Genomic DNA, 14,168 nt, shown 5'->3' on the forward strand with positions numbered 1-14,168 from the left:
GACTCCATGAGACGAATAGAGTGAAGTCGATGAGGCTTTATTAAGCGTGTCTGTTCCCCAGCAGCCCGATAGTAAACTGGCATGCGGGGGAAGACACCGGCTTCTTATACTTCGCCTTCAGGGCGGAGCTTGAGGTCAACGGCCAACCAGGACCCGGGATCTGTCAGCCAATGACATTAGGGCTTCCAGTCCCACATGACCCCCAATACATACTACCACATTCACCCCTTGTCAAAATTGAACCCGGCGGGGTGGTGCTTCGTATGGTGGTAAGGGTTTACAGGGATGGTCCTGGGAGGATAGAACAGTTACATGGTAGTACAGTATTGGACAGTTTCGTCCTGTTACAACTATTTACAGAGGGTATAGGAAAACAAAATGTTCATTGAACAGTCCATCTTTGTTTTACATCGACGCCACGAGTCGGTCGGGCGGTCTGGTCGTCCGTGTCGATCGCCTCGGCGGTGGTGGTGGTGCTTGTACCAGTGTTGTCGCCTCCGGGAGCCGCACGGTTTCAGCTGTCAGTGCAAAGGGGAGGGGAACTGATCCTCCTGGGAAGGGGGCGGTCGCGGGGTGCGGCGGTGGCAGGAAGGGGGGCGGTTGGGTTGATGGTGTCGGGGGGGTGTGCGTGGTGCCGGCGGGCGCCAGATCCAGCAGGGAGACCGTGTCCTGTCGGCCGTCGGGGTACTCCACGTAGGCGTACTGGGGGTTTGCGTGGAGGAGGTGAACCCTTTCGACCAACGGATCCGCCTTATGTGCCCGCACATGCTTTCGGAGCAGGGTGGGTCCTGGGGCCGCCAGCCAGGTCGGCAGCGACGTTCCAGAGGAGGACCTCCTAGGGAAGACAAGGAGACGCTCGTGCGGCGTTTGATTAGTGCTTGTACATAATAACGACCGGATGGAATGGAAAGCGTCCGGGAGGACCTTCTGCCACCGTGAAACTGGGAGATCCCTGGACCGGAGGGCCAGTAGGACGGCCTTCCAGACCGTGCCGTTCTCCCTTTCTACTTGCCCGTTCCCCCGGGGGTTGTAGCTGGTAGTCCTGCTTGAGGCTATGCCCTTGCTGAGCAGGAACTGGCGCAGCTCGTCACTCATGAAAGAGGACCCCCTATCGCTGTGGACGTATGCGGGGTAACCGAACAGCGTGAAGATGCTGTTCAGGGCTTTAATGACTGTGGCCGCGGTCATGTCGGAGCAGGGAATGGCAAAAGGGAAGCGGGAGTATTCGTCCACTACATTAAGGAAATATGCGTTGCGGTCGGTGGAGGGGAGGGGCCCTTTGAAATCAAGACTGAGGCGTTCAAAGGGGCGGGAAGCCTTAATCAGGTGCGCTCCATCTGGCCTGAAAAAATGCGGCTTGCATTCCGCGCAGATGTGGCAGTCCCTTGTGACTGTACGGACCTCTTCTAAAGAGTATGGGAGATTGCGGGACTTGATGAAGTGGTAAAACCGAGTGACCCCCGGGTGGCAGAGGTCCTCGTGGAGGGTTTGGAGGCGGTTAATTTGTGCGTTGGCACATGTGCCGCGGGATAGGGCATCGGACGGCTCGTTCAGCTTTCCGGGCCGGTACAAGATCTCATAGTTAAAGGTGGAGAGCTCGATCCTCCACCTTAAGATCTTGTCATTTTAATCTTGCCCCGCTGTGCATTATCGAACATGAAGGCTACCGACCGTTGGTCAGTGAGGAGAGTGAATCTCCTGCCGGCCAGGTAATGGCTCCAATGTCGCACAGCTTCCACTATGGCTTGGGCTTCCTTTTCCACTGAGAAGTGGCGGATTTCTGAGGCGTGGAGGGTTCGGGAGAAGAAGGCCACGGGTCTGCCCGCTTGGTTAAGGGTAGCCGCTAGAGCTACGTCGGAGGCGTCGCTCTCGACCTGGAAGGGGAGGGACTCATCGATGGCGCGCATCGTGGCCTTTGCGATGTCCGCTTTGATGCGGCTGAAGGCCTGGCAAGCCTCTGTCGACAGAGGGAAGGTCGTGGTCTGTATTAGGGGGCGGGCCTTGTCTGCGTACTGGGGGACCCACTGGGCGTAGTACGAAAAGAACCCCAGGCAGCGTTTCAGGGCTTTTGGGCAGTGCGGGAGGGGAAATTCCATGAGTGCGCGCATACGTTCGGGGTCGGGGCCTATTATCCCATTGCGCACTATGTAGCCCAGAATGGCTAGCCGATCGGTGCTAAAAACGCACTTGTCCTCGTTGTACGTGAGGTTCAAGGCTTTGGCGGTCTGGAGGAATTTTTGGAGGTTGGCGTCGTGGTCCTGCTGATCGTGGCCGCAGATGGTTACATTGTCGAGGTACGGGAACGTGGCCCGTAATCCATGTTGATCAACCATTCGGTCCATCTCCCGTTGGAAGACCGAAACCCCGTTTGTGACGCCGAAAGGGACCCGTAGGAAATGGTATAATCGCCCGTCTGCCTCGAAGGCTGTGTACTTGCGGTCACTTGATCGGAAGGGGAGCTGATGGTAGGTGGACTTGAGGTCCACGGTGGAGAAGACTTTATACTGGGCAATCCGATTGACCATGTCGGATATGCGGGGGAGAGGGTACGCGTCTAGTTGTGTGTACCTGTTGATGGTCTGGCTATAGTCAATGACCATCCTTTGTTTCTCCCCTGTCTTCACTACTACCACCTGCGCTCTCCAGGGACTATTGCTGGCCTGGATTATGCCCTCCTTTAGTCGCCGCTGGACTTCGGACCGAATGAAGGTCCGGTCCTGGGCGCTGTACCGTCTGCTCCTAGTGGCGACGGGTTTGCAACCGGGGTGAGGTTCGCAAACAAGGACGGGGGTTGCACCTTGAGGGTGGCGAGGCCGCAGATAGTGAGTGGGGGTATGGGGCCGCCGAATTTAAACGTAAGGCTCTGTAGGTTACATTGGAAGTCTAAGCCCAGCAAGGTGGGGGCACAGAGTTGGGGAAGGACGTTAAGTTTGTAGTTTTTGAATTCCCTCCCCTGTACCGTTAGGGTAACTATGCAGAATCCCTGGATCTGTACGGAGTGGGATCCTGCAGCTAGGCAAATCTTTTGTGCGCTGGGGTAGGTAGTTAAGGAACAGCGTCTTACCGTGTCGGGGTGTATAAAACTTTCCGTGCTCCCGGAGTCGACTAGGCATGGCGTCTCGTGGCCGTTAATTAGGACCGTTGTCGTCGTCGTCTGGAGAGTCCGGGGCCGAGCCTGATCGAGCGTAACCGAAGCGAGCCGTGGTTGTAGTAGTGGGGTGGGGTCCGTTGTTGCCGTCCAAGATGGCGTCGGGGATGGACAAAATGGCTGCCCGATACATCGCACGTGGCAAGATGGCGTCGGGGGTGGACAAAATGGCCGCCCCCATGCGTCGTACAGGTCGGGGGCGGTCCAAGACGGCGGCGCCCCTCCTCCCCTTGTGGTGGTCGGGACCCAAAATGGCGGCATCTGCAGGTCGCACATGGTGTGCTGAGGGGTCTGGGGAGCGCTAGGACCGCGCGGAGTTCCTTCACTGCGAGCGCCAGGGCCGCGGGCGCTAGGACCGCGCGGAGCCCCCTCACTGCAAGCGCCAGGGCCGCGGGCGCTAGGACCGCGCGGAGCTCCCTCTCTGCGAGCGCCAGGGCCGCGGGCGCTAGGACCGCGCGGAGCTCCCTCGCCGGGGACAGCGTTGGTCGGGGCCCAAGCCGGCGGCGCCGGCGGGTCAGTCGTGGGGCCGCGAGCGCAAGGAGCGCGAGGAGCTCCCTCACCGGGGACAGCGGCGGTCGGGGCCCAGGTAGGTTGCGCCGGCGGGTCAGGCGTGGGGCGCAGGACGGGGGTGAGGGCCCAGGTCGGCGGCGCCGGCGGGACAGGCGTGGGGCCGCGAGCGCTGGGACCGTGCGGAGCTCCCTCGCCGGGGACAGCGGCGGTCGGGGCCCAGGTCGGCGGCGCCGGCGGGACAGGCGTGGGGAGCGGTGGTCGGGGCCCAAGCCGGCGGCGCCGACGGGTCAGTCGTGGGGCCGCGAGCGCAAGGAGCTCCCTCACCGGGGACAGCGGTGGTCGGGGCCCAAGTCGGCGGAGCCGGCGGGTCAGGCGTGGGGCGCGGGACGGGGGTGAGGGTGGCGTTCGGGACGCGAAAGACCCATTCCTCTACGTGGAGAGTGTTGGCCGGCACCCAAATCGGGAGCGCCGGCGGCGGGTCGTACATGGACTGCGGGGAGGGGGGTTGGGGAGCGTAGGCGGCGTGCAGGGCTCCCAGTTCTCCCGGGGCCGCGGTGGTCGGGACCCAGAGCGGCTGCGCCTGCGGGTCGCACATGGCGTGCTGGGGGGGTTGGGAGGCATAGACTGCCTGTAGGGCTCCCTGTGGCCCCGGGACGGCGGCGACCACGCGGGATCGGCACACCACCGCATAGTGGCCCTTTTCCCGCAGCTTTTGCAGATGGCTGCGCGGGCCGGACAGCGTTGTCGGGGGTGCTTCGCCTGGCCGCAGAAATAACAGCGGGCGCCCCCGGTGCGACTCGGGGTTTGGGCCGCGCAAGCCTGTGGGGTGCCCGGGGGGTGGGGGGTTTGCCGCGACGGGTACGTACGGGGCCCAATGGCCTGCCGCGCGGTCGGGGCCGTAGGCGCGGGTAGCGCGGCGTAGAACTCGTCCATCGATTCTTCGGGAGCTTGCCGTCTCGTCGCGAGCTGGTAGCGAGCGTAGATTTGACTAACCGGGCGGACATAGAGACTTTTCAGTGCTGCGAACGCCGTCTGGAAATCGTCGGTGTCTTCAATGAGGGTGAAAATCTCGGTGCTCACCCTCGAGTGCAGGACCTGCAGTTTTTGTTCGTCTGAGACCCGGCCGGTGGTCGGTCTGAGGTAGGCCTCGAAGCAAGTCTGCCAGTGTTTGAAGGCTGCTGCCGCATTCACTGCGTGGGGGCTGATCCTCAGGCATTCTGGAATGATCCTGAGCTCCATAGTCCTTTTTAGGCACGCTTAATAAATTGTAGCGCACAAAGACTCCATGAGACGAATAGAGTGAAGTCGATGAGGCTTTATTAAGCGTGTCTGTTCCCCAGCAGCCCGATAGTAAATTGGCATGCGGGGAAAGACACCGGCTTCTTATACTTCGCCTTCAGGGCGGAGCTTGAGGTCAACGGCCAACCAGGACCCGGGATCTGTCAGCCAATGACATTAGGGCTTCCAGTCCCACATGACCCCCAATACATACTACCACAGGAGGGTCCTAGGGAAAAATGCTACTGGCCTGCCCACCTGGTTGAGTGTGGCGGCCAGTGCGACGTCTGACGCATTGCTCTCTACCTGAAAGGGGATGGACTCGTCCACCTCATGCATTGCGGCCTTGGTGATGTCGGCCTTGATGCGGCTGAAGGCCGAGCGGGCCTCATCCGTCAGAGGAAAACTGGTGGTTTGAATAAGTGGGCGGGCTTTGTCCACATAGTTGGGGACCCACTGGGCGTAGTAGGAGAACTGCCCCAGGCATCGTTTTAGGGCCTTGAGGCTGTGGGGAGGGGGGGGGGGGTTCTGTGTGGGAGCGCATACGGTCGGGGTCGGGCCCTAGGACTCCGTTCTCCACGATGTAGCTGAGGATGGCTAGTCGGGTAGTACGGAAGACGCACTTTTATTTGTTGTATGTGAGATTGAGGGATTGGGCGGCCTGGAGGAACCTCTGAAGGTTGGCGTCATGGTCCTGCTGATCTTGGCTGCAGATGGTCACATTGTCCAAGTACGGGTTTGTAACCCACAAACTGTACTGGTCCACTATTCGGTCCATCGTTCTCTGAAAGACCGAGACCCCGTTAGTGATGCCGAAGGGGACTCTGAGGAAGAGGAAGAGTCGACCGGCTGCTTCAAAGGCAGTGTAGTGTTGCTCTTCCGGGCGGATTGGGAGCTGGTGGTAGGCCGACTTCAGATCTACCGTGGAGAACACACGGTACTGCGCGATCTGGTTGACCATCTCCGCTATGCGGGGGAGGGGGTACACATCCAGTTGCGTGAACCGGTTAATTGTCTGGCTGTAGTCCACAACCATACGATTCTTTTCCCCGGTCCGGCCGACCACTACTTGCACTCTCCAGGGGCCTCGATGATCCCTTCACACAACAGTCGCTGGACCTCCGGCTTGATAAACGTCATGTCTAGCGAACTGTTACCGCCTGCTCCTGGTGGCTCACAGTCAGGAGTGAGATTCGCAAAGAGTGAAGGGGGGGGGAGACCTTGAGGGTCGCGAGGCTGCACACCATGAGGGGGGGCAAGGGTCCGCCGAACTGTAAGGTCAGACTTCGGTGATTACATTGAAAGTCCAATCCGAGCAGTAGGGCTTAAAACGAGTGTACTCTGCGCCCTGCATCGCGGGATTGGCGATACAGTACCCCCGGATCTGAACCGAAGGCTGGGTAGGTGGGGCGGGAGCAGCGCCTTACTGTGTCGGGGTGGACAAAGCTCTCCGTGCTCCCGGAGTCGAAAAGACAGAGGGCGCAATTCTCCCATCGGGAGACTAAGTCCTGACGCCGGAGTGAAAACCGGAGTGTTTCACTCCGGTGTCGGAGACCGTTCCCAGCCCCTATTCTCCCGCCCCCGGGGGGCTAGGAGCGGCACCGCGTCATTTACGCGCCCCGGGCCTTGGGGCCGCGTAAAAGCGGCGCCACGTAAAAGCGGTGCCGCGTAAATGACGCGACCGGCGCCACGTAAATTACGCCAACCGCGCATGCGCGGTTGCCGTCCTCCCCGCGACCGCCCCGCAAGAAGATGGCGGATCGATCTTGCGGATCAGCGGATGAAAGGTGGTCCTCCTTCAGAGAGGCCGGCCCGCCGATCGGTGGGCACCGATCGCGGGCCAGACGCCTTTTGAGCTTTCCCCCTGGTGCAGGAACCCCCCTCGCCCCCCAACAGGCCGCCCCCCCAGCCGACAGCGACCAGGTGTGGATGGGGCTGGCGGGAACCTGTCGTGTTGGGCAGGCCGCTTGGCCCATCCGGGCCGGAGAATCGCCGCTTGCCCATTACCAACGGCAAGCGGTGATTCTCCCGCGGCCAGCCGTGATTCGCGCCGCCCCGGTTTGGGGGGGGGGGGGGGTGGGTGAGTGAATCGTGTGTGGGCGGCGGGGCGGCGTGGCGGGATTCGCACGGCGCCCGGGCGATTCTCCCCCCCGGCGTGGGGGGGGAGAATTCCGCCCAAGGGGCTCGTGCCCGTTGTCCCGGACGACCATCATGGAGTTCTTCAGCTGTTTCGGCTGCGACTGGTCGAGAGTGACTGCACCCAGATGCAAGTAGCCTGTGTGGTCAGTGGAATCACAAGATAGCAGCCGCCATGAGTCGCACGTGTCGGGCTGGGGCGAAGATGGCGACCAAGATGGCCGCCCCCATCGGTCACACGTCATGGTTGGTGCCAGAGCCGGCAGCCAAGATGGCAGCCCCCATGAGTCGCACGTGTCAGTCGGTGTTGGGGCCGGTGACCAAGATGACGGCCCCCACGAGTCGCAGGATGCTGATGACGCATCTGACGGGGGCGTTCCGGGCAGGCACGCAGCCACATTGCGGGGTCTGTGGGGCTGCGTGTACATGGGTCGGGCCTGGTGAGTTTTCAATTTCTGAGCCTTAGGTCGGCCCAGACAGACTCTAGCGAAGTGTCCCTTTTTCCCCACAGTCGCTGCACGTCGCTGTGCGGGCTGGGCAACGCTGCCGGGGGTGTTGGCCCTGGCCGCAGAAGTAGCACTGCGGTTCCCCGAGCTGGGCTGGCAGACGCGCGGTGCAGGCCTGCGACGTAGTCGGGTCTGACGGGGACCGCGATGAGGGTGTCCACGAGGGGTTCGCCAGGCCCACGGGGAACGTACTGAGGTTCTGGTAGGCCACCTCTAGCGAGGTAGCTAGCTTTACCTTGTCCCGCAAGTCACAGGTCCCATTTTCCAGCAGGCGCTGCCTGATGTAGTTCGAGCGGACCCCCGCCACGTAGGTGTCCCGGATCTGTGAGTTCATGTGTTCCACCGCCGACACATCTCGAGAGCTGCAGTTCCTCGCAGTAGAGTCAGGGTTTCCAGATACTCATCCAGCGCGATGACGGAGGTGGTGTCTGGCGAACATCTCATTTACGGGCTTCACGAGGTGTGCCTTGAGGGTTGCGACCACTACCTCGTACATGGCCACTTTCTCGATCATTACTGAGATTCGATGGCTCACCCGAGCGTGGAGGAGTCGCAGCTTGAGGTTCTCTGTGGGAGGCGTTGTGGAGGAGTCGAGGTGGGACTCGAAGCATCAAAGCCAATGTTCGAATATCTCATCGGCTTCGGAAGCGCGGGCGTCGGGTTTGAGCCTGTCTGGCTTTAGAGCTGCTTCCATAGTGCTGTCTATGATTAATAAATTGATATACCTTCAATTCACCGAAAGGCAGAGAGAGCGAGTGAACATTAGGCTTTATTAATCATGAACTTGCCCAGCCAGAGTCGGTTGTACAGATGAATGCCGCCCACAGGCGGCCTGTCTATATATGGGCCCGGTGAGGGCGGAGCCAGAGGCGGAGCCCATCGGGGTTACAGTACAGTACCTGGAAGCAGCTCGTATCACCACGTCCAGGCCATAGGTCATAGGTTACGGTATCATACATGCATTAGGTGAATACATTCACTACAACGTTTAAGTCTCTATCACTCCTCATTTGATGGCTACTTACAATTTGACGCCACTGAAAGGTCACTGATCAGTGGGGATGATCATTTCTAGTCCTTTAGGAATAATGCTATTGCAGACATCTCATGTAAAGAAAAGAAGTAAACTGACATAACCTTTGGCTTCACCATTATAGCCATCATGTCTTGCAATGAGCTGTAATATTTGTTGATGGAAAAGTTACTTGTTTTCCAGTCTTTTGAAATTAAACTTGATGATCCGTGGTAAGGGAGTTAAAGAATATCAGAAAAAAACAAAGGTGGTGCGGGTGAAGAAGGGACATTGGGACTTGGCTAGATTTTGGAGACTGTCCAACTCAGATAAGATGGAGTTTTCACTGCGAAGGAAATTCTACAAATATATTTATCTGGAAGGTTGACCACAAGGCCCTTCATTTGATGGAAATTTACTCAGGGAAAGGACAGCTTTCTGAGCAGATTCAAACATTATGGTTTAAACAAAGAGCTCACATTTGGATTTCACGATTTTAAGAGGAGATTTACAGAACAGAGTGGCATATCAATATAGTAACCCTGGTTCTTCCCTTGAAAAGGGCTATGAATGCTGAACACATTGGAGAACTTTACTGCAGTCCAGAGGCAGACTTCCGGTTTTCATAGAATCATAGAATTTACAGTGCAGAAGGAGGCCATTCGGCCCATCGAGTCTGCACCGGCTCTTGGAAAGAGCACCCTACCCAAGCCCACACCACCCTATCCCCAGAACCCAGTAACCGCACTCAACCAACACTAAGGGCAATTTTGGACACTAAGGGCAATTTATCATGGCCAATCCACCTAACCTGCACATCTTTGGATTGTGGAAGGAAACCAGAGCACCCGGAGGAAACCCACGCAGACATGGGGCGAACGTGCGGACTCCGCACAGGCAGTGACCCAGCCGGGAATCGAACCTGGGACCCTGGAGCTGTGAAGCAATTGTGCTAACCACTATGCTACCGTGCTGCCCTTGGGGACCTCAAGCTCTCCCTCTTTTGCTCCCGCTGGCCGCTGCTCCCCGATTCCCCGAGACACAACACCGGTGTTTGCCTGGTCTTCTTTGCGCCTCCCAACTGCTGCTCTGCTCACCTATCACTCGGATGGCTGGGCCTCGAGACTCAACCTTCGACAACCATGTCTGCTCTTGGTTGGCTGCCTGGCTGCAGCTGCGGCTGCCTATCTCGCCTGATGGCCTCTATTCATTTTGGTTGGTTGCAATCCGACCTCCTCAGCCCTAGCCTGGAGGTCAAGAGTCACCCCGATGCTCCCTCAATAGCTGTTGGCCAGTGCCTCCTCCTCCCCTCGCTGAAGGCTTTGCAGACTCGCAACCTGACGTTAGGTCAGTGACCTTACTACCCACTAGACTGAATGCCAGAAACCTGGCCACAGCTTTGCATCTTTATTCAAATAAAGTTCAGGGCCGAGATTCTCCGACCCACCGCCGGGTTGGAGAATCGCCGGGGGCTGCCGTGAATCCTGCCCCCGCCGGTTGCCGAATTCTCCGGCACCGGATATTCGGCGGGGGCGGGAATCGCGCTGTGCCGGTTGGCGGGGCCCCTCCCGTGATTCTCTGGCCCGGATGGGCCGAAGACCTGCCGCTAAAATGCCTGTCCCGCCAGCGTAGATTAAACCACCTACCTTACCGGCGGGACAAGGCGGCGCGGGCGGGCTCCGGGGTCCTGGCGGGGGCGCCGAGCAATCTGGCCCCGGGGGGTGCCTCCACGGTGGCCTGGCCCTGCGATCGGGGCCCACCGATCCGCGGGCGGGTCTGTGCCGTGGGGGCACTCTTTCCCTTCCGCCTTCGCCACGGTCTCCACCATGGCGGAGGCGGAAGAGACTCCCTCCACTGCGCATGCGTGGGAATGCTGTCAGCGGGCGCTAACGCTCCCGCGCATGTGCCGCCCGGAGATGTCATTTCCGCGCCAGCTGGTGGGGCACCAAAGGCCTTTTCCGCCAGCTGGCGGGGCGGAAATCCGTCCGGTGCGGGCCTATCCCCTTAAGGTTGGGGCTCGGCCCCCAAAGATGCGGAGCCTTCCGCACCTTTGGGGCGGCGCAATGCCCGACTGATTTGCGACGTTTTGGGCGCCAGTCGGCGGACATCGCGCCGATACTGGAGAATTGCACCCCAGAACTTCACACCAATTCAGGAGATCCATGTCTGAACTGCTCTAAGTCTCCATCACTTCTCAACATCTGGAAAATTGGTTTCCCGCTCGAAAGAGGAGTCCACGAATCAAAACCCAATGTTGTTCTGTATTACCTGCTCATGAGCTCATTCTTGAGCCAATCAGCAATTTTAGAACTACCAAGGCTCTGATTGGTGTTCCCATGGTGCTCCCGCCACAACAATCACCTCTCGGTATGGGGTCCCCAGATTGGGCAGCGCTGTGTGTTTCATTAAAAATCCGCCTCTGGTGCAGTCAAAAGAGACCATCATTTCAGTTGAAAAGAGAAAAGTGTGAGCAGGAGAAACATGGCAGAATGTTTGAAGGAGAATCTGCAATCGACATGAGCTGGTTCCTTCAGGTGATTGTATGACCAAACTTACTGGAAATATATTTGAGCATTCTGATGCCAGATTTTGTTGAAGCATTTATTTGCTTGGCATACAGTAAGAAAGCAGTTTTTAAGTTTCCTTTTACTTTCACAACCTCTTAAATCTGTAACCATTTAAAATCCATGCCCATTTTAAATTTGTAATCATGCATACAAATAAACCATAACCCAGTAAATACAACAACCTTTTGTGCAAATCATTTGAGCTCTCCCGGGTCATAACAAACTGAGCCTGAGTGAGTGTTTTAAAACAGCAAACAGACACTAGAAGTATTTAGATGTACACTTGCGATCCCAATGCATACAAGGCTTTGGGGCCAAGTGCTGGGAAATGGGATGAGCAGCGTTTTTGTTTTTGAGCAGCGCAGACTTGATGGGCCGAAGGGCCTTTTCTGTGCTGTATGATTCTATGCCAATGACTAGATTGGTGTCCGACTGGTCAGCATTGCTAGTAAAATTATAAATCTTCTCCTTATATCTGTGCACAATGTTATTATCAAAGCGCAAACTAGGAATGGAACTTAGGACTTTCCTCAAAAGGAGGGAGAATCATCATTAGCAAAATTGCATCTGAAATATTAATGAAGTATGATTATCTTCCTACTCTAAGGAAAATCTAAACATCAAAAACTTATTTTTAACCCTGATTCGACATCCTATAGTATTACAAGTAATACAAAATTAAAAAGTAAACATTCAATGTGCTGCTTTGTTTGTGGCACCTCCTGCTGTTTCCTGCACCTATTCAATGCTTACCCTGTACATCCACCTGAATAGGATTGCTCCAATCACTCCAGAACCCTGGTCCATCACGACGTTTACAGCGAACAACTACTATGTAAGAAAGGTCACTCTGCAAATCACGAAGGATCAAAGAGTTCCCCCAGACATTCTTAACCTATCACATAGAATAAACAATGGGTTAGAATCATAAATGCTATTAAATTAGATTTTATTTCATGGAATCATAGAATTTACAGTGCACGAGGAGGCCCTTGGAAAGAGCACCCTACCTAAGCCCACACCTCCACCCTATCCCCGTAACCCCACCTAACCTTTTTTGGACACTAGGGTCAGTTTAGCTTAGTCAATCCACCTAACCTGCACATCTTTGGACTTGTGTAAGGAAACCGGAGCACCCAGAGGAAACCCACGCTGACACAGGGAGAACGAGCAGACTCCGCACAGACAGTGACCCAAGCCGGGAATCGAAGCCCGGACCCTGGAGCTGTGAAGCAACTGTGCTAACCAATGTGCTGCTGTGCTGCCCACATGTGCACTTGTGATCCCAAAGAAAAGTATTTTATAAATTGTGTGATTTTTTTGCGTATATGTGTTTTACAACATGCAATGATGTCATTGAGCACCTTACCACAAACATAACATTTAGACAATATAAGGCAAAAAGTAGGATTAATCTAAAAGTCACAAAAAAAAACATTGGCCTGAATTTTTACACATCCCTGCGATGCCAAATTATGTTCTAACGAGCGTTGCTTGGCATAAAGTGGGACCTGTGCCCTCACTCGGGTGGAAGACTTGCCTTGGAGAGCTGCTGGCCAATCTGATCTCCAGTTCCTCCAGGCACTGCGCTGCAGTGTCCACAAAGGCACGACAGGGAGCTGCCTGGAACTATTTCCTAGGACCCGGTAGGCAGGTAAGTGGCAGGCGGCCTAGAGCAAGGAGCGTAGGGAATGTCTGAGGTGGCCACCAGGGGTGCAATCAGGGTCTCAGAGGATAGGTCGGGGTGAGGGAGGTCTGAAGGTTACTGTGTCTTCTGATGGAGGTGCAACCCACCACAACTTCCCGCCTGAGAGAACAGTTTTATTCCGACTGCCTCCTCCCAACTCTCCCAGTCTAAAATCGGATATCTCATTTACAACGGTGGGCCCAGCTGGCGGGCCACTGGCACCACCAAACAAACACAAGGCAGAGTGGTCAGTAAATCCCACCCTATGTGCTCATATGTCTCAGTTTCCACCACTTTATCAGGGTGAAAATCCTGCCTGATGATTCTGTATGGTCTATGGAAAGATGGGTTTGTTGAGATTGATAGTCTTCTTCTCTTCTTCTATGATCTCTCAAGCATTTGAGTGCATTGGTGTACCAATTTGCTATATTGCAGAGCAATAGAATGCATATTGTCACATGCAAAGCAGATGTGTAGGTATATTTACTGTAGAAAGGAAGAATAAAAGACAAGCCAATCTGACTCACACACATGTACTTTGCAATAAATAACAATTTACATTTATACAGCTCTATTAATGGAAAAGAATACCCAGACGTATTTCACAAAGGTGTAAAGAAAATCACTTCAAGGTTGGGAGTACAGGGCTGAGGAATATGTTTTTAACTGTCTATTTCAGAATAATGTGTAGCACTGAGGAGGGAAAGACAACAAAGGAATCATTTTAAAGAAAAGTAAAAGTACCTTCCAGACTCTTTCTGGGATGCCTGTTGAGTATTTTACTTCAAACTGGACCAGAAACGGTTCAGGATTTGGACCTGTCCAACTTAGATTGAAAAATCCTTCAGGTGTCATTTCAGTTTGAACATTTAATGGTGGGTTTGTCTTAACTGCAACATACAAAGTATTGTTACCGTGAAATTGACCTTACTGGCTTTCAGACTTCAAAACCATCATTTATTTCCAACAAAGCCCTCAATCTAAATACTCTTCCAAGTGTGATATAGCGTGTTGTATACTTCCAGCATTTCCTGTTATTATTTCAGATTTCCAGCATCCTTTTATATTTTTACCTCTATTCGATATGTTGCTATTGCTTCCATTCCCAGTACACCACTGCCGGACCTCTCAAACGTAGCCCGCAGGCCAATTGTAAATCCTACTGCTAACCAGGTAAGAGAGCAATTGTAAACAATACTGGTAACCACGTTCGATAGTGAACTCAAACGTTAAACAAAATAGCATCTGTATTTGTTTTCGGGCATATTTTCACACATTTGTTTCCTTTAGGGGATAGCAGGCAGATGGCGGAAGGATTCTGGGG

The 14,168-nt window shown here is 55.4% G+C and overlaps 1 protein-coding gene across 1 annotated transcript in view; it reads right to left on the bottom strand.

The window, feature by feature from the left end:
* The window catches only part of lepr (leptin receptor), a 194,054-nt gene that overhangs the window by 105,795 nt on the left and 74,091 nt on the right, over nt 1-14,168 (bottom strand). Inside the window, exons 7-8 of the mRNA XM_072511112.1 lie at nt 13,589-13,734; nt 11,911-12,052 (exon numbers count right to left, since the gene is read on the bottom strand). Coding sequence (XP_072367213.1) covers nt 11,911-12,052; nt 13,589-13,734 — 288 coding nt within the window. The remainder of the gene's footprint in view (nt 1-11,910; nt 12,053-13,588; nt 13,735-14,168) is intronic.

Source organism: Scyliorhinus torazame, chromosome 7 (genome assembly GCF_047496885.1).
Source record: "Scyliorhinus torazame isolate Kashiwa2021f chromosome 7, sScyTor2.1, whole genome shotgun sequence".
Taxonomy (NCBI): domain Eukaryota; kingdom Metazoa; phylum Chordata; class Chondrichthyes; order Carcharhiniformes; family Scyliorhinidae; genus Scyliorhinus; species Scyliorhinus torazame.